The 22,093-nt window shown below is 40.4% G+C and overlaps 1 protein-coding gene across 1 annotated transcript; it reads left to right on the top strand.

The window, feature by feature from the left end:
- Positions 1-14,132: 14,132 nt before the first annotated feature.
- Positions 14,133-14,673, top strand: LOC101614089 (small integral membrane protein 15-like). The gene has a single exon (XM_004672991.2). The coding sequence runs from the start codon at positions 14,321-14,323 to the stop codon at positions 14,543-14,545; it is 225 nt and encodes a 74-aa protein (XP_004673048.2). The 5' UTR covers positions 14,133-14,320; the 3' UTR covers positions 14,546-14,673.
- Positions 14,674-22,093: the final 7,420 nt, after the last annotated feature.

The following is a 22,093-nucleotide window of genomic DNA, read 5'->3' on the forward strand; positions in this document are numbered from 1 at the left end:
AAACCAAAATCAAGGACCTAAAAGACGTCCTCTCCCTCCAACAACAGTTTGCCACTCTGTCCACAGAGTTGGCCTCACTCCAATCTTCCATCGGGGTCACCATCCTAGGCAAGCCACATATCCCACCTTCTACATGTGCTAGGCCTAAAAACAAGGCTTCCCGAGGTGCTCGCCCTCAGCTAGTCTTCCCTATTCTTACTCGGTTGGTTACGAATGCCACCTCCTCTGGGGGCGATGGGCGTCTTCCCCCCACCTCCTCATCCCAGGATAACCCTCCCTCTTCCCCAGAGGGGTCAGAAGAAGAGGAAGAAGGCTCGGCCTCTGAAGAGGAGGAGAATGTTCCCGCCCCTGGCCCTGCTCCCCGAGGGGGCCTTGAGCCCCGTAGATTTAAGCTCCTAAAATTTAAAAATCTCAAGGAACTTCACTCTGCAGTTAAGACTTATGGACCCAGTGCCCCTTTTACTGTCTCTCTCTTAGAAACCTTATCTTTGGGGGGGATATTTGTTACCTGGCGAGTGGGTCAAAATTGTACAGTCTGTACTTACCAGGGGACAATTCCTTACATGGAAGGCAGACTTTATTGACAGGTGTCAGACCTTTGCCAGTCATAATCAAAAAGAGCCTAATTCTCCTACTGCTTCCTGGTCCCTTGAAAAACTTTGTGGCCAGGGGCGATATGCTAAGGAATCTAAACAACAATGCCTTCCCCAAGGCCTTTTGGCGCAAACATCATCTGCTGCCCTAGCTGCCTGGCGCTCCATTCCTACTCAGGGCTCCATTACTTCCCCCCTCACTAAGATTATACAAGGAACTCAAGAAGATACCCTGACTTTGTGGGCCATCTCACAGAAATAGCTGAGCGCATTTTTGGGCCCAAGGGAGTAGATTCAAAATTTGTTAAACAATTAGCCTATGAAAATGCCAACACTGCTTGCTGTGCGGCCCTACGAGGAAAAGTTAAATCTTTATCCCTCGATGATATGGTCCGCATCTGTAATGAGGTTGACCCCTTCACACATAAGCTTTCCCAGGCTGTTCATCTGGCAATTGGGGCAGCATTACAAATGCCTACAGGCCCCAAGACTTCCTTTAAATGCGGACAAGCCGGCCATTTTGCAAAGCAATGCCCTATAACAACCAGCCAAAACATGGCCCCCTCACTGGGCATAGCCTGTCGACCCCCTCAGCCCGCTACCCTCTGCCCTCGCTGTAAGAAAGGCAAACATTGGGCTAATATGTGTAGATCTAAGACTGACAATCTAGGAAATCCACTCCCCCCATTACAGGGAAACGGGATGAGGGGCCAGCCCTGGGCCCCACAACCTGTCCAATTTCTGTCGGCCTCCGGGACCCGCCTACAGAAGCCTGCTCCCCCTCCCCACAATCTGCCTCTCTCCCTTCAACAGATACCCTGCGAAGAGCCACCTCAGGCAGCTCAGGACTGGACTTGTGTACCCCCTCCGGCATCTTATTAACCCCCGAAGATGGGGTCCAAGTCCTCTCCACTGGCATTCAGGGTCCACCACCACCAAACACCTTTTTTCTGCTCCTCGGTTGAGTATCCTCCACTCTCCGAGGGTTAATAGTTCACCCTTCCATTGTGGACAATGACTATACTGGGGAACTTAAGATTTAGTCAGTGCCCCCTAGGGGCCCATTTCTATACCCGCTGGATACCGCCTTGCCCAGACACTTCCTTTACCCATATCTACTGTTCACCCATCGATGGGCCCCCCTCGAGGTCCTTCTAAGCCTGGCTCTTCTGATATTTTTTGGGTCCAAGAACTCTCTAAGAGCCGTCCTACCCTCAAACTCAAAATAAATGGTAAAACCTTTGAAGGAATTTTAGATTCAGGAGCAGATTCCACTGTTCTGTCTCATAGTGTTTGGCCATCATCATGGCCCTTACAACCATCCATGACCCACCTTCAAGGCATAGGACAGTCGTCCAATGCCGCGGACTGACTCTCGGGGAGATCAGGACCGAGGGAGAACAAGGGCGAAGGCTCAAGGAGAACTCGGGATTCGGCGAGGAAATGACAGACAGACACACTCTAGGTAGAATATGCTGCTGCAATTTACTGAAGGTTTTATGAAGATTTTATACAGATTGAACAGGGAAACTTAGCAAGCCAACAAGTGATCTCAGAAATCATTAATCTAAACAATCTTAAGTATTGTTCTATTGTAAGCATACATGTAATGTTGATCAGGCAGGAACTGTACCCATTTTTTAAGAAGGAACGCCTTGTATCATTGACCACAACATTATACAAACAGAAACTAGGTGTAAGGTGAATAACAGGTTACTTATTTCTTATACCCCAAGGACTGTATAAACACCAAGGCTTACGTGTCCTTGTTAAGCATTTCATAAATGGAAGAGAATGCCATAGCCTCTTTATTCCTTTATAATTTATTCATCTATTACCGAATTTATCATATCCTCCCTCATAGGGGAGTGGATCTAGGTAGTTCCCAGCTCTGGGAGTCTACTATCAGCCCTTGATCAAGTACTGAACATACCCCCCAGGAAGTTTCCTGGTGGGAATGCCTAAGTTTTACAACTCCTTATCTGTAGAACTGTCATACTTCTAATGAACATTACCGATTAACATTTCTACTTTCACTTTCTCAGGATCAGTATTGTTCTAAAACATCATAAGCTGTTTCTACTCTACACCATCTAAAAACTGTTTTAGAGTTAATTTTTTATTCCTAGTAGAGTTATACATTCCCTCCATTGCCCTAATCATAGGAGGGGCACATTCAATACTCAGATTGTTTCTTGTACTCTGATTGCGTGTATGATTACTAATAAGTGTTGAATTAGCTGTTCTTAGACAAACAGCTAGAAGAAAGCAGGAAAGAAACAGCATTGGCGCCAGCAATTAGGTCGTCGTGACTTCATGGGCAGCAGGAACCTTTACAGTAACCGACTGCCAAGGGGTCACCGGGGGCATCCCTCCGAGGAGTGCTGGCCCTCTGTCCTCAGCTCTCATCCAGTACAGAAGCATCTCTGCTTGCTACACAGGCGAGGTCGCCGTGGACGTAGCAGTCCAACACTTTACAGAGCTCCCAAGTTTTAAATTGGGAAGACTCAGAGGGAAACTCAGGTACCGTACAACCCTTCATAGTACCAGGGCTTCCCATTAACCTTTGGGGCCGAGGCATCCTTACCCAGATGAGAGTTTATATGTGTACTGCCCCCAATGGGGTTGTGGCTAAACAAATGTGTTCCCAGGGGTTTATCCCTGGCTTAGGACTGGGTAAATACAATCAAGGCCGTCCTGAACCCATCCAACCCTTGGCAAATACTGATCGTTCGGGCCTTGGTTATAACAAAAATTTTTCCTAAGGGCCATTGTTCCTCCTGCACTCCAGGCAGACAAAATCACCTGGAAAGACAACACTCCTGTCTGGATTGATCAATGGCTCCTCCCCTCCAAGAAATTAGCTGCTGCCATCAAGTTGGTGCAGGAACAATTACAGGCAGAGTACATAGAACCTTCTACCTCGCCTTGGAACACCCCTATTTTTGTCATTCACAAAAAGGGAAACAAATGGCAACTGTTACAAGACCTAAGGGCCATTAATAAGACCATGGTTCCCATGGGAGCCCTACAACCTGGACTTCCTTCCCCTATAGCCATCCCTAGAGGATATCATAAAATAACTATTGACTTAAAGGACTGCTTTTTCTCTATACCCCTCCACCCTGAAGATCGTGAGCGCTTTGCTTTTAGTGTCCCCATAACTAATTGTATAGGACCCTCCCCCAGGTTTCAATGGAAAGTTCTACCCCAAGGTATGGCTAATAGCCCGACCCTTTGCCAAAAATATGTGGCGCAAGCCATTAACCCATTCCGTATAGAACATCCCAACATTTACATTATTCATTATATGGATGATATTCTCCTTGCAGGGCCAAATAAAAATCAGCTTCTGATCCTCAGCCAACAGCTAATCAGCTCTTTACAAACTCTAGGGCTCCAAATCTCTCCAGAGAAAATTCAAACCTGTCCTCCCCAATTTTTCTTAGGATTTGAGTTACATCCTAATAAAATTCTTTCTCAAAAGGTAGCCCTTAGAACTGACTCCTTACGATCTCTCTTAATGACTTCCAACGGCTCCTGGGAGATATTAACTGGCTCCGGCCCTACCTTAAATTGACTACAGGTGAACTCAAGCCTCTATTTGACATTCTTCGCAGAGAATCAGACCCTTCCTCTCCACGCTCCCTGACACATGAAGCCAGTGCTTCCCTAATTAAGGTAGAAAAAGCAATTCAGTCCCAAAACATTGGCTACTACTCTCCTACCTCTCCACTTCGGTCACTTATATTCCCCACTCCCTTCTCTCCTACTGGTCTCCTCTGGCAGATGCAGCCACTCTTTTGGCTTCATTTGCCTGCTTCTCCTTCAAGGATATTACCCACATACCCTGTCCTGATGGCAGATATTCTGAGGCTTGGTAGAGAAAGTTCCCTTAAACTCTTTGGTAGAGATCCTGATAAAATAGCTGTTCCCTATAGTGTTACTCAAATTCAATGGCTCCTTCAAACTTCTGATGAATGGACTGTAAACTGTGTCTCCTTTCAGGGCCAAATAGATAATCACTTTCTTGAGGATAGACTGGTTCAATTCCTATATAAAACACCTGTAACCTTCCCCAAGATAACCAAAAATCAACCTGTTGTAGGAGCTACCTTAGTATTCACAGATGGCTCCTCTTCTGGCATGGCAGCCTATAGTATTAATGGACAAGTTTCCCGATTCCAGACACACCTCACTTCTGCCCAACTTGTGGAACTTAGCGCAGTTATCAAAATATTCTCTCTCTTACCTAACCTCCCCTTTAATCTTTATATGGATAGCTCCTATGTAGCCCTGTCCGTGCCATTACTTGAGACTGTGCCTTATATTTGCCCCTCTACCAACGCTTCCCCCCTTTTTTCAAAACTACAGCAATTACATTAATACACTGGAGTTCTACTCAGCGGTAAAGAAAAATGAAGTTATGAAATTTGCAGAAAAATGGATGGACCTGGAAAGTATTTTACTAAGTGAGGTAACCCAGGCCCTGAAAGCCAAGCACCACATGTTCTCTCTCATATGTGGATCCTAGCTACAGATGATTGGGCTTCTGCATGAGAATGAAAATACTTAGTAGCAGAGGCCAGTAAGGTAAAAAGGAGACATAAAGGGTAGAGAAAGGAAGGGAGGAGGATACTTAATAGGTTGATATTGTATATATGTAATTACAATGATTGTAATGGGGAGGTAATATGATGGAGAATGGAATTTCAAATGGGAGAGTGTGGGTGTGGGGAGGGAGGGAATTACCATGGGATATATTTTATAATCATGGAAAATGTTAATAAAAATTAAAAAAAAAACTACAGCAATTGATTCTTACACGAAATACTCCTTTTTTTGTTGGACATATTCGTGCTCACTCTGGGCTCCCTGGTCCTTTGACTGCGGGCAATGATCTGGTGGATAGAGCCACCCAGGTAGTGGCCTTAGGCTTAGACATTGACCCTTTTTCAATCGCACTACAGGCACACTGATTACATCATCTCAATGCTCAGACACTCCGCCTTAGATACAAGATCTCCAGGTAACAGGCCAGGCAAATTGTCAAGGGTTGTAAAAACTGTCTCACCCTCCTCCCCGAACCCCACCTAGGTGTCAATTCACAAGGATTAATCCCTGGGGAGCTTTGGCAAATGGATATTACTCATATTCCTTTTTTTGGAAAATCAAAATTTGTTCATGTTACTATAAATACCTTCAGTGGGTTTCTCTTTGTGACAGCTCAAGTAGGTGAAGCCACCAAACATGTAATAAATCATGTACTTCAGTGCTTTACTGCCATTGGGCAACCCAAGGTCATTAAAACAGACAATGGGCCAGGTTATACTAGCCAGCGATTCAAACAATTTTGTGCCCAATTACAAATAAAACATATCACTGGCATCCCTTATAACCCTCAGGGACAAGGAATTGTAGAACAAGCATATCAAACCCTCAAAAACATGTTATTTAAACTTAAAGACAGCCCTGGGGTCTTATTTCCAAAATTGGGTAATCACAAAAATACTCTCAATCACACCCTGTTTGTCCTAAATTTTCTGACTCTAGACGTTCACGGACAATCGGCCACTGATCGCCTCTGGCATCCAAAAACATCCAAAAATTACCAACGGGTCCTTTGGAAGAATCCCCTCACCCATCAATGGCAAGGGCCTCACCCTGTACTTATTTGGGGCAAAGGCCACACCTGCGTCTATGATACGGAGGTACAAAACGCCAGGTGGTTGCCAGACCGACTAATAAAATTATATAACCCTTCCAGGACTAGTCCTGAGAATGATGCTCCTTTTTGCCTTTCAGATAATGATTCATCTGCCCTTCCTGATATTTCTGATGTTCCTGCACATGGCACTAACGACTTCCAACCATCAGCTGTTTAACTATACTTGGTCCATAATAAATGGAGCCAGAGATACAGTTAACTCCACAAGTTATGTGGGGTTAAACCCAAGTTGGCCAGACCTTTATGTTGATCTTTGCCAGCTAGCCCTTGGAGGGGACCCAGATTAGGGCACCCCAGATCTCTTTTGGCCTCAGCAACAGGCCCCTGAGTTAACTGATTCCCTTACAGAGGGCGGATGTAGTAATTCTCTCCATAGGGCTACCTTAGCACTCTCCTCCTATGGCTTCTATATTTGCTGTGGGGATCACAGGAAGAGAGAAACAGCCCGCTCCTGTGGTTATCAGTCAGATTTCTTTTGTGCCAAATGGGGCTGTGAAACAGCTGGGGATACTTATTGGAAGCCCTCCTCTAGCTGGGATTACATAACACTCCATCGTACACATCCCAGAAAACAGGTCTACTCAAACACAGACCCCAAACCCTTAAATACCCTCTGTGCTTCAGAGTCACAATGAAAGGGTTGGTGTAACCCCTTAAAAATCTCCTTCACTGCCAAAGGAAAAGAGGCTTCCTGGATCACTGCCCTTCAAGGCTATGAATGGGGTCTTAAATGGTATAAGGAGGGGAAAGATTTTGGGTTAACTTTTAAAATAAAGTTAACTAAAACCTTACCCAATCCCCAAGGTGTGCCCCTTGGCCCCAACATCATCCTTAAAAAACAAAAAGTTCCCTCCCCTCCTCAGGCTGTTACACCTAATGGCAACCTTTCTCTACCAACCCCGATTCAACTTACACTACCCCCCAAACGTTCTAGTTCTGCTGATCTGGTCTTACAATTGGTTAATGCCTCAGTTACTGCCCTTCGCTCCACTAACATGTCCACAGATAATTATGAGGAATGCTGAGTGTGCTATTCACCCCTGCCTCCCTTTTATGAGGGGGTTGCCACCCTCTCTTCCCCTCTCTTTACCAACCACACAGAAGCCCTTCGCTGGTCTCCTGCGGAGACACGCCTTACAATTGAAAGCGTTTCAGGCCTTGGCCTCTGCCTGAGGGGTCCTTACATTCGCCTTCCCCAACAAATTGCTAAGCTTTGTAATCAAACTATTGTCGCCAATTTTTCCTTTTTGTATATTGCTGCCCCTAATACCACTTATTGGGCCTGCTCCTCTGGCCTCACCACTTATGCAGTGACCTCCCTTTTATTACAAAACCAAGAATACTGTGTCCTTGTCTTTCTTTTGCCTAAACTTACTATTCATCAACCAGAGGACCTTCTCCCCTTTCGGGAACATGGTTCTTCCTTTTCCCGCCCTAAGAGAGAACCTCTTATTGCTATTACACTTTCAGTTATCCTTGGGCTGGCGGCCACTAGAGCTGGCACAGGCACTGCCTCTTTGATTACTTCAGAAAATCATTTCAATCAATTAAGTATAGCCATAGATCGGGATATTAAAGAATTACAGAATGGCCTAGAAGCACTTAAAGAATCTGTAGTCTCATTGTCAGAGGTTGTTCTTCAAAATAGACGCAGCCTAGACCTCCTCTTTTTAAAGGAGGGGGGATTATGCGTAGCCTTAAAAGAGGAATGCTGCTTTTATGCAGACAAAACAGGTCTAGTTCAGGATAGTATTGAAAGGATTAAAACCAACTTAGAGGAAAGAAAAAAAAAACAAACGTGAACAACAGGAGTCTTGGTATCAAAATTGGTTCTCTACTCCCCCTGGCTTTCTACCCTATTACCTAGCATTCTTGGACCACTTGTAGGTCTCCTCCTATTAATTTCTTTTGGAACATGGGCCTTTAACTGTTTAACTCAATTTGTTAAACAACAGGTAACCTCTGCAACATCCTTACAGGTCCACTATCATCAACTGCAGACCTCAGGAGAATATAGCCCCACCTGTGCATATGAGGACATTTATCATGATACACAGCCTGGCACTGCCCTCAAGTTCACCCTCCCCTCCCCTGGGTGGAGACCCCCTTGGCTTCGTCAGTGGTGGAAATAAGGGACTCCCAGCTTTTGGGGCTTTCGTTTGTGTCAACCGCCTCACCATTAAAATGCTGCAAGGTAACTCCATGACGGGATTATTGTGGTGCCATAGACCAGAGTAATACCATATGCTGTGAAGTGTCTCAATGACAGGATTATTGTGGTGCTGTTAACCAGAAGCCCACTGCTCACAGAGTGTCCCATTGAGGGGCATTGTAACCACCCTTGGCCTTCTGTATTTCCGGTACAGATAGACAAGGGTAAGGTACACTTAACTGTTTGCAGTGCTGGACACGGGGTCACACCACATAGCCTAAGACAGAGCCTTCACCAATGGAACTGGAAATGGAGTCACACCACATAGCCTAAGACAGAGGCCTTGCCTTTCCAAACAGAGATGTTGGCGATGCTAAACAGAAAATGAAAAACCTAATCAAAATCCCCTTGTCTTTTTTAAGAAGAAAGGGGGAGATGTTGGGAGCCCTCCCCCATGATGAGCATGATGGGGTTAGTTGCCACTGTGAAAAAATACCAAATACCTTCATCCTTGCCCCAGGTCAATGATTGGGTAAGGCATTCCGGGACTTCCCGCCCTGGCAGCTGTTCTGGGAAAAACCACCAGATGTTCCCTTATGATAGGGCCTCACAACGCCTCCTTGCACTTTTACTTCTCTCCCTTCTTTTGCTCTATAAAAACCCTCTGTTCGTCAATAAAGAGAGACCTTGACAGCCATTTGCTTGGTCTCGTTCTCTTTCTCGCCCATCTCCATGCAGGCCATAACCCTCCTCGCTCTTCGTGTGGTCTAAGTCCTGCGGGTCGGGGCATAAGCCTTTGTTTACTTTATTGTAGAATGATTTAAGGCTTTGCTCTTCTATAACCATTTTATACTCTGAGAAAAATTAATCAGTTTACTAAGAAACATATTTTTTTCTTATAAAATTTCAGTATCATATCTTTTTGTCACACTTCAGAGCTCAAGGGATTAGTAATTTTCTGTATGAAAATGGAAAATATATAATAACATGATTATAAAACCAATCTAACTCCATTCCTTTGTTTCTTGTTAATCAAACATTTTTTATTATGGGAATAATTATTTGATTATTAATTATTATGTGTATTAAGTATAGTAGAGGTATTACAGTTATAGTAGAATAATTTATAATAGAAAAGTCGAATATTTTATAAGATTTCATGGCATTTCCATGAATAGCATGGAACACTAAACTATCACAAAAGTAATGCCATTGAAGAATAGCTTTTCATGTGAGTGAAATTTCATGGCCTCCACTAAACAAACAATTGTGGGCTGCACACTTCATGAATAGTTTGTGCCATTTCCCTGACAAGCAAACATAGACAGAAGTCTGTAAGAACCTATACTTTGTTCTTGGGATAGGAAAGAAGAGAAGCTATTTAGCATTTCTGCTACTTATGGATTTTCCTTTAGATTTTCTGTGAATTTTAAAGTTTCCATACTGACCATCTGTTGCCCCAGTAAAGAGATTATTTTTTAAGTCTATTGTTCAAATTATAATAACACCATGTGGACTTCTGGTTAAGATGGTGGTGTAGGAACCACACCAAAGCAGTTTAGGGGAGAAAAAGCCCCCTTCCCCCCCCAAAAATGAACAAAATGCACTCTTCTACTAAAAAGTGAGGTGTATAAGAAATTACCAATGGCAGCAGAGAAGTAGGAGAGATCCAGAGCATCTTGAGCACACACAGGCAGGCAGAAGTGGCTCCAGCAGCGGTGGCACTAGGTCTGTGGGGCCACAGCTGCAAGGCTCAGCTTGAGCTGCAGGAAAAGCCAGGTGAGGGGGTTCTCCACTCACATCGGAGCCCTTCACAAACTCAAGAAATGTGGAGAACCACAGTGAACAATGGAGGAGTAGATCATGAGGTAGAGGATCATGTAGACCAGTGGGAAAACTAGAGCCACCATCCACAGCCTCCCCTCCCCCACTGCCAGCGCCAGCACCAGCAAGCACCAGAGACCTGGGGAAGGGAGCTCATAGCACCAAGCACCGGCAACGAGAGCAGCAATCTAAATTCCCAGCCAGCCTAAGTGAAGCCACAGTGTACCAAAGAGGGACCCAAGCAGGAGCACAGCATAATTGAGACCAAAATCATCCTAATAGGTAACTGGGATTACACTATGTCAGTACCTACCAAAATAAGCCTGGTATATGGGCCTGAACTGGAAGTGCTAATTGCACCTTCAATATCAGGAAAAATTATATGTTAATTCTGATGGATGGTCAGATTTGCCATTCTTAAAAAAGCTATATTTTGGGCTTGTTATTTGTTGCTTCTTGACCTATAGTAGCATTGTTTCCTCTTCTTTTGTACATTAGGGAAGGGTCTCACTTGGTCACAAGCTGACTTGGAACCCTCAACAGACCAGAAATCTTAAACTCCTTGTTGTCAAGATTAAGGGTGTGGGTAGGGCACCACACACCCTAAGGGACAGTGATTTTGTTAGAGGATCTGGTTGTCATAATACCTACTCTTGCATAAATACACTTGCTGGCTTTCATTGAAAGTGTACATAGTTCAGTTAAATTTTAGAATCTGCCTGTATTTTGTTCCACTCAGCCTATTTGAATACTCTCATAGCAGGTAAACCCACATCAAGGGTCACTTTTGTAGATACTTTGAGAGTCTTGAGAGCCACACCTAGCACCTTAAGCTTTTACTCTGAAGATATATAACATCAGATTGATTGGTACATCTAATAATACTAACTGAAGCAGCTAACTAGAAAATCCAAGCATTAAATTTATCCAAGAAACAAAAATATATACAACACAATATACATAACAAAAGAAACACCAAAAATCAAGACAATATAAATCCACCAAAAAGTATTAATGCATCAGAAATGATCTCTAGTGAGAATGAGTTAGAGAAAATGCCTGAGAAATATTTCAAAAGAATGATTATAAATATTCTCACAGAAGTCAAAGAGGAAATTAAAGGAATCAAAGAAGACACAGGACACCAATTTAATAAAATAAAGAGGTTGATACAAGACATAAATAAGGAAATAGAAGTAATAAAGAAAAACCAGTCAGAATTACCAGCAATGAAGAATATGGTCAGTGAAATAAAAAAATAAAAAGATAAACTGTAGAAAATCTCACCAGTAGAATGGATGAAGGAGAGGACAGAATATCTAAACTAGAAGACCGGGTGGCAGATCTAATGCAGTCCAACAAAGAGAAAGACAAACTAATAGAAAAGAATGAATGGGAATTTCAAGATATTTGGGATACTATGAAAAGATCAAACATAAGAATTTAGAGTATAGTACAAGGAGAAGAATTTCATTCCAAAGGTATTATAGGCAATTTCAACAAAATCATAGAAGAAAACTTCACCCAGGTTGGGAAAGAGGTGTCAATGCAGATACAGGAATCCTTTAGAACATCAACCAGACAAAACCGGGAAAGAACCTCTCCTCACCATTATTATACTTAAACTACCAAACTATCAAACCAAAGAAAAAATATTGAAAACAGGTAGAGAGAAAAATCAAGTTACCTAAAAAAACAAGCCCATCAGGACCACAGCAGACAACTCAACAAAAACTTTAAAAGCCAGAAGGGCTTGGAGTGATGTATTCCAAGCTCTGCAAAGCTACCTATTCAAATAGACAGAAAAATAAGGACATTCCAAATAAAAGTAGGCTAAAGGAATATTTGAAGACAAAACCAGCTCTACAGGAAATACTTGAAAGAATCCTCCATGCTGAAGAGAAAGAAAAAACACACATATAAGGAACCTGGAAAAAAGAAACAATACTCAAATACTAGTTAACATAAGAGAGCAAAGGTAAAAACAGAAAAACTACAAAAAAATGGCAAAAAATAAATACCCATCTTGCAATAATATCTCTTAATATCAATGGCATCAATGCCTCAACCAAAAGACATAGGTATGCAGACTGGGTTAAAAAGCAGGATCCTTCAATTTGCTGCCTCCAAGAAACTCACCTTTCTACAAAGGATAGACACTATCTTAGGGTGAAAGGTTGGAAAACGGTGTTTCAAGCAAATGGGACTGTAAAAGAAGCAGGAGTTTCTATCATAATATCTGGCAAGGTATACTTCAGTCGAACATTAGTTAGGAAAGATAAGGAAGGTCATATTATATTGATTAAAGGCACACTCCAACAGGAGGACATTACAATCTTAAACATATATGTACCTAACATGGGGGCTCTGAACTTCATCAAACAAATGCTATTAGAACTAAGGTCACAGATAATACCAAACACAGTGGTAGTGGGGGACTTAACACCATACTCTCATAAACTGACAGTTCATCCTGGCAAAAAATAAACAGAGATGTGGCTTAGTGGTTAAGCGCTTGCCTGTGAAGCCTAAGAACCCCAGTTCAAGGCTCGGTTCCCCAGGTCCCACGTTAGCCAGATGCACAAGGGGGCGCACGCGTCTGGAGTTCGTTACCAGAGGCTGGAAGCCCTGGCACGCCCATTCTCTCTCTCTCCCTCTCTGTGTCTGTCGCTCTCAAACAAATAAATTAAAAAAATAAATAAAAATAAAAAATAAACAGAGATGCATCTGGATTAAATGAGGTCAAAGAACAAATGGAACTAACAGATATATACAGGACATGTCATCCAAATGCTGAAGAATATACATTCTTTTCAGCAGCACATGGAACATTCTCTAAAATAGACCATATATTAGGAGACAAAGCAAATCTTAACAAATACAGGAAAATTGAAATAATTCCTTGCATTCTATGTGACCACAATGGAATCAAGCTACAAATCAATAGAAGAAAAGCTATAGAGAATACACAGAATAATGGAAACTAAACAATACACTACTAAATGATGAATGGGTCAATGAAAAAATTAAGAAGGAAATCAAAAAATTCATATAGAAAATGAGAATGAGAACACAACATACCAAAACCTTTGGGACACAAGGCAGTCCTAAGAGGGAAATTTATAGCTTTAAGTGCCTATATTAAGAAATTAGAAAGGTCTCAAGTAAATAACCTAATGCTTCACCTTAAAGCCTTGGAAAAAGAAGAACAAGGCAAACTGAAAATCAGTAGATGGGAAGATATAATAAAGATTAGGGCAGAAATTAATGAAATAGAAACAAAAAACCAAAAATAAATCCAAAGAATCAGTAAAACAAAGAGTTGCTTCTTTGAAAGGATAAACAAGATTGATAAAACTTTAGCAAATCTGACCCAAAGAGAGCAGAGACACAAATTAATCAAATTAGAGATGAAAAGGCAACATCACAACATATACCAGAGAAATTCAGAAAATCACAGGGATATACTATAAAAACATATACTCCACTAAGTTTTGAAAATCTGAAAGAAATGTATGATTTCCTTATATGACTTAGCTAAACTAAATGAAGATGAGATTAATCACTTAAATAAACCTATAACAACTATGGAGATCCAAGCAGTTAACAAAAATCTACCAACTAAGAAAAGTCCAGGCTCAGATTGATTCACTGGTGAATTTTACCAGACCTTCAAGGAATAATTAACACCATTGCTTCTTAAGGTTTTCCACAAACTAGAAAAAGAATGAGGGGACCACGCTTGCTATGGCGCCCCCAGCCACTTCCTCACGCCCCAATCCGGCTGGGGCCGGCCTGTGGGCCGGTGGCCCGGCCGGCTTCCACCAGGGCTGCTTCTGGTGTGGCGAATTAAATCCTGTCAGAAGTGTATTGTACAGCTAAAGACAATGACCACCGGGTCATCTGAGATTGTTTGGCCTACTGATAAGCCCAGGAAAAGATTAGAGATCACTACTCAAGCAGAATTACAAGTGGTTATGTGCACACCCATTCTCTACCCAGTTTCCTAAGACTGTCACAAAGATGTTTGACATAAAGGCGTGGGCTGAGTATGTCGTGGAATGGGCTGCAAAAGACCCATGTGGCTTCCTTACCACACTCATTCTGGCTCTCACTCCACTCTTCCTAGCAAGCGCTGTCCTGTCCTGGAAATTGGCCAAGATGATTGAGGCCAAGGAGAAAGAGCAAAAGAAGAAGCACAAACGTCAAGAAAATATTGCCAAAGCTAAACGACTAAAAAAAGATTAAAGGAATGGAGAGGTTGTGTAACTGGAGAAAAAACATTTGGAAATCGTGCAGCTTTGGAAGGACTCACTAAGGTTTCATTTCATGTTCATGGAAGTATTACTTAATAAATTACAGCTGACCATATAGGAGAATCATGTTCTGACCTCGATACTGTAGTAACTTTTAGGCTGTTACAGAAGTTTGTTGGTTTCTGCCAAAAGTTACTATGAATTGGCATTTACCATACCGGAGCATGTTTAATCTGAAAATCCAAACCCCTCTCAAATCTGAAACGTGCAGACATGACGTTGCAAGTAGCCAGTTCCACACGTGAACTTGTGAAGTCTGCAGCTAAGATACAGGAGCACTGAAAATAACATTCTCTTCAGGTTAAATGAGACGGAGATGAACTTTGATTAGACCTGGATCCCATCAGCAAGGTGTTATGCAAATACTCTTAAGGTCTGAAAAACTAAAATATTACTGGTCATTATTTCTGTTGAGGGATGCTCAACTTGTAGTTCTTTATAACTGACAGCTGGGTGCCATTTTGCAGCTTATGTTTTCAAGTGAAAACACTATATGAAGAAAAATGGCTTTACGACTATGAACTTGATTCAAATACTGGTTTAAAATGAGGTTCTATTCTGGAAGTGAAAAGTTTATGTTGGCTTGAAAGACATACAGTTTATTAATCACAATTTTAAGAATCATTATTTCTTATTTTTTGGAATAGAAGCATTGCTGACTTTTTCTCAAAGGGAAATGATATTAATAAGTATGTCTATTTTTTTGCATTTTTCTCACATTGACCTTTGAGGTGGTAATTATCAAGACATTTTGCATTTTTAATGTAATTTTATAAAGAATTCTCTTACTGGCCATGTAGAGGACCACCTGCTGGACATAATAGTTTTTGTATTTCTGAGCACTGCCATTTTCCTAGATGAGTTGCTGAGAACAGAAACACTGGTGTAAAGCTTGCAGACAAAATGCCAAGTGCTGTTGTACTTGGGCATCAGCGTTGCCTTGTGCTTATGACAGCTGTGAGACAGTTAACATGTCTTATCTGATAATTTGCTGATTATATAGATAGGACTTGTTTTTATTTTTTTTAAAGATTTTTATTTATTTAAGAGTGAGAGAAAGAGGCAGATAGAGAGTGAGAGAGACAATGAGTGTGCCAGGGCTTCCAGCCACTGCAAACGAACTCCAGACACGTGTGCCCCCTTGTGCATCTGGCTAACGTGGGTCCTGGGGAATCCAGCCTCGAACCGGGGTCCTTAGGCTTCACAGGCAAGCGCTTAACCGCTACGCCATCTCTTAGCCCAGGACTTGTTTTTATTACATTCTGTTTTAAACTCGTGTGGTAGTGGTATCATGATTTTTTTTTTAATCAAACAGGATCAAAGTGAAAATTAAAATTTCAATCTTCTGATGGAGAATGGAATTTCAAAGGGGAAAGTGGAGGGGGAGGGTATTACCATGGGGTATTTTTTATAATCATGGAAAATGTTAATAAAAATTGTGAAAAGATAAAAAAAGAAAAAAAATTTCAATCCTCTAAAGATTAAGTAAACAGTTAAATCCTACTTCCTAAGTGGTAGAGAAAGGCTTAAAATTTAAATTAAAAAAATTTTGAACAGTATAGTAGTGATTACACAAACTAGATAAATTATACCGAAATGAGAATGGAAAATATTATAAATTACACGTACAGAGCAAAAACCTAGTAAAACTGGAACTTTCAAATACTAAACATGGTTTTTCTAAATGCATGGTCTAGTAACTTTATCACTGTAGTATTTAATATCTTATTAATGTTTTTTGCACCTCTGATAATGAATATTAAGGTATATAATTGATCAGTAATCCTAATTTTAAAAATTAAATGAGATATTGAAATAAATTTGATACTTTTTTATAAAAAAAAAAAAGAATGAATCCTGCCAAACTCTGTCTACAAAGCCAGAATCACCATGATACCAAAACCAGGCAAAGATAGAACAAAAAAAAGAAAATTACAGACCAATCTCCCTCATGAACATCGATGCAAAAATTCTCAACAAAATATTGGCAAACAGAATACAAGAATATGTCAGAAAGATCATGCACCCCAACCAATTAGGCTTTATCCCAGAGATGCACAGATGGTTCAACATATGCAAATTGATAAATGTAATACATTATATAAATGGACTGAAGGACAAAAATCACATGATCATCCATTAGATACAGAGAAAGCATTTGACAAAATTCAACATCCCTTCATGATAAAAGTCCTACAGAGACTGAGAATAGAAGGAACATATCTCAATATAATAAAGGCTATTTATGACAAGCCTACAGCCAACATATTACTAAATGGGGAAAAACTGGAAGCTTTTCCAATAAAATCAGGAACAAGACAAGGGTGTCCACTGTCCCCACTTTTATTTAACATAGTTTTGGAAGTCTTAGCCATAGCAAAAAGGCAAGAGACACACATAAAAGCGATACAAATTGGGAAGGAAGAGATTAAGTTATCATTATTTGCAGATGTCATGATTCTATACATAAAGGACCCTAAAGACTCTACCAGCAAACTGTTAGAGCTGATAAACACCTATAGCCATGTAGCAGGATACAAAATAAATACACAGAAATCAGTAGGCTTCTTATATGATAACAACAAACACACAAAGGTTGAAATCAGAGAATCACTAACATTCAGAATTGCATAAAAAAATAAGGTACCTTGGAATTAACCTAACCAAGGAAGTGCAGGATCTCTACGATGAAAACTTTAAAACACTCAAGTAAGAAATTGTAGAAGACACTAGGAAATGGAAAAACATCCCTTGTTCCTGGATTGGAAGAATCAATATTGTGAAAATGGCAGTTTTACCAAAAGCAATCTACATATGTAATGCAATCTCCATCAAAATTCCAATGGTATTCTTCACAGAAATAGGAAAAACAATCCAAAAATTCATTTGAATCAGAAAAAATTTTGAATATCCAAAACAACACTGAACAACAAACATAAGGTTGGTTGTATCACCATACCTAATTTTAACCTATACTACAGAGCCATAGTAACAAAAACAGCATGGTACAAAAGCAGATATGTAGATCAATGGAACAAAATATAGGACCCCGATGTAAATCTGGGTAGCTATAGCTACCTGATATTCAATAAAAGTGTCAAAAAATACTCATTGGAGAAAAGACAGCCTCTTCAGCAAATGGTGCTGGGAAAACTGGATATGTGTCTGTAGAAAGATGAAAATAGATTCTTCTCTCTCTCCATGCACAAGAGTTAAGTCCAAATGACTTAAAGACATTAACATCAGACCTGAAATTTTGAAACTGCTAGAGGAAAAAGTAGGGGAAACCCTTCAACTTATTGGTCTTGGCAAAGACTTTCTGAATATACCCCAATAGCTCAGGCAATAAAACCACAGATTCACCACTGGGACTGCATGAAATTACAAAGATTTTGCACTGCAGAGGACACTGTGAATAAAGCAAAGAGGCAACCTACAGAATGGGAAAAAAAATCTTTGCCAGTGTATCTGGGATATACAAAGAACTCAAAAAAATTAAATAATAAGAAATAAACTAAGACAATTAAAAAATGGCCTATGCAACTAAATAGAGTTCTCAAAAGAGGAAATATGGATGGCATATAAGCATCTAAAACAATGTTCTACATCCCTAGTCATCAGGGAAATGCAGATTAAAACTATGTTGAGATTCCATCTCACTCCTGACAGATTGGCTACCATAATGAAAACAGATGTTCATAAATGCTGGCAAGGATGTGGAAAAAGAGGAACCCTTCTACACTGCTGGTGGGAATGCAATCTGGTCCAGCCGTTGTGGAAATCAGTGTGGAGCTTCCTAAGACAGTAAAAAATAGATCTACCATATGACCCAGCTATAGCACTCCTAGGCATATATCCTAAGGACTCATCTCATTACCTTAGAGATGCTTGCCCAACCATGTTTATTGCCACTCAATTCACAATAGATGGGAAATGAAACCAGCCTAGATGTCCCTCAACTGATGAATGGTTAATGAAGATATGGCACATTTATACAATGGAGTTCTACTCAGCAGTAAAGAAAAATGAAGTAATGAAATTTGTAGGAAAATGGATGGATCTGGAAAGAATGATACTAAGCGAGGTAACCCAGGCCAGCTAAGCCAAGCATCACATGTTCTCTGTCATATGTGGATCCTAGCTACAGATGATTGGAGTTCTGTGTGAGTGGGAAGAAAAGTCAGTAGCAAAGGCTAGTAAGCCAGAAAAGAGATAGAAAGGGAAGAGAAAAGAAGGGAGGGGTACTTAATAGGATGGTACTGTATACATGTAAGTAGAATAGATTAATGGGGGTGAAAAGGCCTAAAATAAGGTCAGGGGAAGAGATTGAGTCAAGAAAAGGTGGAGAGAGGGCTAATGAAAATATAAGAAGATATAAATAAATCATATGGAATCCTACTTTTTTGGACAATGGAGCACTTAGGAGCTGTAGATTGTTGCTAGAAATTTTTCCGTGCCAGGAATGGGGATATTCCAGGGAGTTGTTGGCCAGCAAGGTCCCTGATGCCCCCAAACACTATAGGCCATTGCTGAGGCCCATGGTTTCCCACCAGAAATACATGTTAAGACCCTATTGCTGAAGACTTCACATACTTGTGCTGCAAGGCCACTGAGGAATCCTTCTGGAACTGAGCTGATAACCTCCTCCATGTAGACCAGCTAACAGAAAGCTGGAAGAAGCCATTCTGTATGCAGTTCAATGGGGAAAGAGAAATCACCAGTGAAGATACTCAACAGTGGACACTGAAAGCCTTATATTTGGCCAGCCAGGCCAAATGAGCCAATGGGTGCAATAGTGGCATGTCTGTCATGGTGGAAACCAACTTCCCTCTAATTGGACGGGAGGCCCACTCCATGGGAGGGAATACATCCCTGATACTGAAAACTTAAAACAGGGGTAGTCATGAGCCCTAGCATTGTAACATCTATTGCTATCTGGCTAAATGTATATACTGTGCTTATCAAACTGCACAGTAAGCACTTCTCTTAATGTTCATATTCTTATATTAATGCTACTCTCACTTTTTTTTTTTGAGTAAGGGATATTTATTGAAGCTTACAGATCCATGGGATGTTCAATAATGGCAGAAGAAGTTGGTCCCCTCTTTTTTTTGTTGTTGGTGTTGTAGAACATACAATCTCTTTAAAATTTTGCCTTAAAATTGAAGAAAAAATAACAAAATTTTTGTTTCACTTCTCAACACATTGAGTTGCAGTTCAAATGTGCACTTGTTCTTTCCTGTGGTGAAATTACATTATCTACCTTATATGAATCCACAGCATAAAGAAAGCACTAAGTTCTTAGGTTGATGAGGGACTCAGTTGTTCATTTGGGGAAACTAAAATTTTCCCGACAAAATTACTTAATAACATGACTCATCATTGTACTTTTCCAGCACAATCCAAATGTTATGTTTTTTAAATATTTTTTAAATTTTTATTAGCATTTCCATGATTATAAAAAATCCCATGTTAATTCCCTCCTTCACCCCCCACTTTCACCTTTGAAATTCAATTCTCCATCATATTACGCCCAATCACAATCATTGTACTTACATATATACAATATGAACCTATTAAGTACCCTCCTCCCTTCCTTTTTCTTCCCTTTATGTCTCCTTTTTAACTTACTGGCCTCTGCTACTAAGTATTTTCATTCTTACGCAGAAGCCCAGTCATCTGTAGCTAGGATCCACATATGAGAGAGAACATGTGGCGCTTGGCTTTCTGGGCCTGGGTTACCTCACTTAGTATGAAACTTTCCAGGTCCATCCATTTTTTCTGCAAATTTCATAACTTCATTTTTCTTAACTGCTGAGTAGAACTCCATTGTATAAATGTGCCACATCTTCATTATCCACTCATCACTTGAGGGACATCTAGGCTGGTTCCATTTCCCAGCTATTATAAATTGAGCAGCACTAAACATGGTTGAGCACATACTTCTAAGGAAATAAGATGAGTACTTTGGATATATGCCTAGAAGTGCCATAGCTGGGTCATATGGTAGATAAATCTTTAGCTATTTTAGGAAACTCCACACTGATTTCTACAATGGCTGGACCAGATTGTATTCCCACCAGCAGTGTAGAAGGGTTCCTCTTTTTCCACATCCCCACCAACATTTCTGATCATTTGTTTTCATGATGGTAGCCAATCTGACAGAACTGAGATGGAATCTCAACATAGTTTTAATCTGCATTTCCCTGATGACTAGTGACGTAGAACATTTTTTAGATGCTTATATGCCATTTGTATTTCTTCCTTTGAGAATGCTCTATTTAGCTCTATAGCCCATTTTTTGATTGGCTTGTTTGATTCCTTATTATTTAACTTTTTGAGTTCTTTGTATATCCTAGATATTAATCCTCTATCAGATATATAGCTGGTGAAGATTTTTTCCCATTCTGTAGGTTGCCTCTTTGCTTTTTTCACTGTGTCCTTTGCGGTGCAAAATCTTTGTATTTTCATGAGATCCCAGTGATTAATCTGTGGTTTTATTGCCTGAGCAATTGGGCTTGTATTCAGAACGTCTTTGCCAAGACCAATATGTTGGAGGGTTTCCCCTACTTTTTTCTCTAGCAGTTTCAGAGTTTCAGGTCTGATGTTAAGGTCTTTAATCCATTTGGACTTAATTCTTGTGTATGGCGAGAGAGAAGAATCTATTTTTATCCTTCTACAGATATATATCCAGTTTTCCCAATACTATTTGCTGAAGAGGCTGTCTTTTCTCCAATGAGTATTTTTGGCATTTTTATCGAATATCAGGTTGCTATAGCTACTTGGGCTTACATCTGGGTCCTTTATTCTGTTCCACTGATCTACATGTCTGTTTTTGTACCAGTACCATACTGTTTTTGTTACTACGGCTCTGTAGTATAGGTTAAAATCAGATATGGTGCCACCACCAGCGTTATTTTTGCTGCTCAGTATTATTTTAGATATTCAAGGTTTTTTTGTAATTCCAAATGAATTTTTGGATTTTTTTTTTTCTATTTCCATGAAGAATGCCTTTGGAATTTTGATAGGGATTGCATTAAATGTGTAGATTGCTTTTGGTAAGATTGCCATTTTCACAATATAGATTCTTCCAGTCCAGGAACAGGGGATGTTTCTCCACTTTCTAGTGTCTTCTGCAATTTCTCGCTTGAGTGTTTTAAAGTTCTCATTGTAGAGATTCTTTACTTCCTTGGTTACGTTTGTTCCAAGGTACTTTATTTTATTTTTATTTTTTTGATGTAATTGTGAATGGGAGTGATTCTCTGATTTCATCCTCTGTGTGTTTGTTGTTAGCACATATGAAGGCTACTAATTTCTGTGTATTTATTTTGTATCCTGCTACATGGCTGTAGGTTTTGATCAGCTCTAACAGTTTGGTGGTAGAGTTTTTAGGGTCCTTTATGTATAGAATCATGTCATCTGCAAATAATGATAACTTTATTTCTTCCTTTCCAATTTGTATCCGTTTTATGTGTGTCTC

This window comes from Jaculus jaculus, chromosome 12, assembly GCF_020740685.1.
Source record: "Jaculus jaculus isolate mJacJac1 chromosome 12, mJacJac1.mat.Y.cur, whole genome shotgun sequence".
Taxonomy (NCBI): domain Eukaryota; kingdom Metazoa; phylum Chordata; class Mammalia; order Rodentia; family Dipodidae; genus Jaculus; species Jaculus jaculus.

Excerpts from the sequence above, each read along its gene's own strand:
- LOC101614089 (XM_004672991.2), top strand. The coding sequence starts at position 14,321 with ATGTTTGACATAAAGGCGTGGGCTGAGTATGTCGTGGAATGGGCTGCA.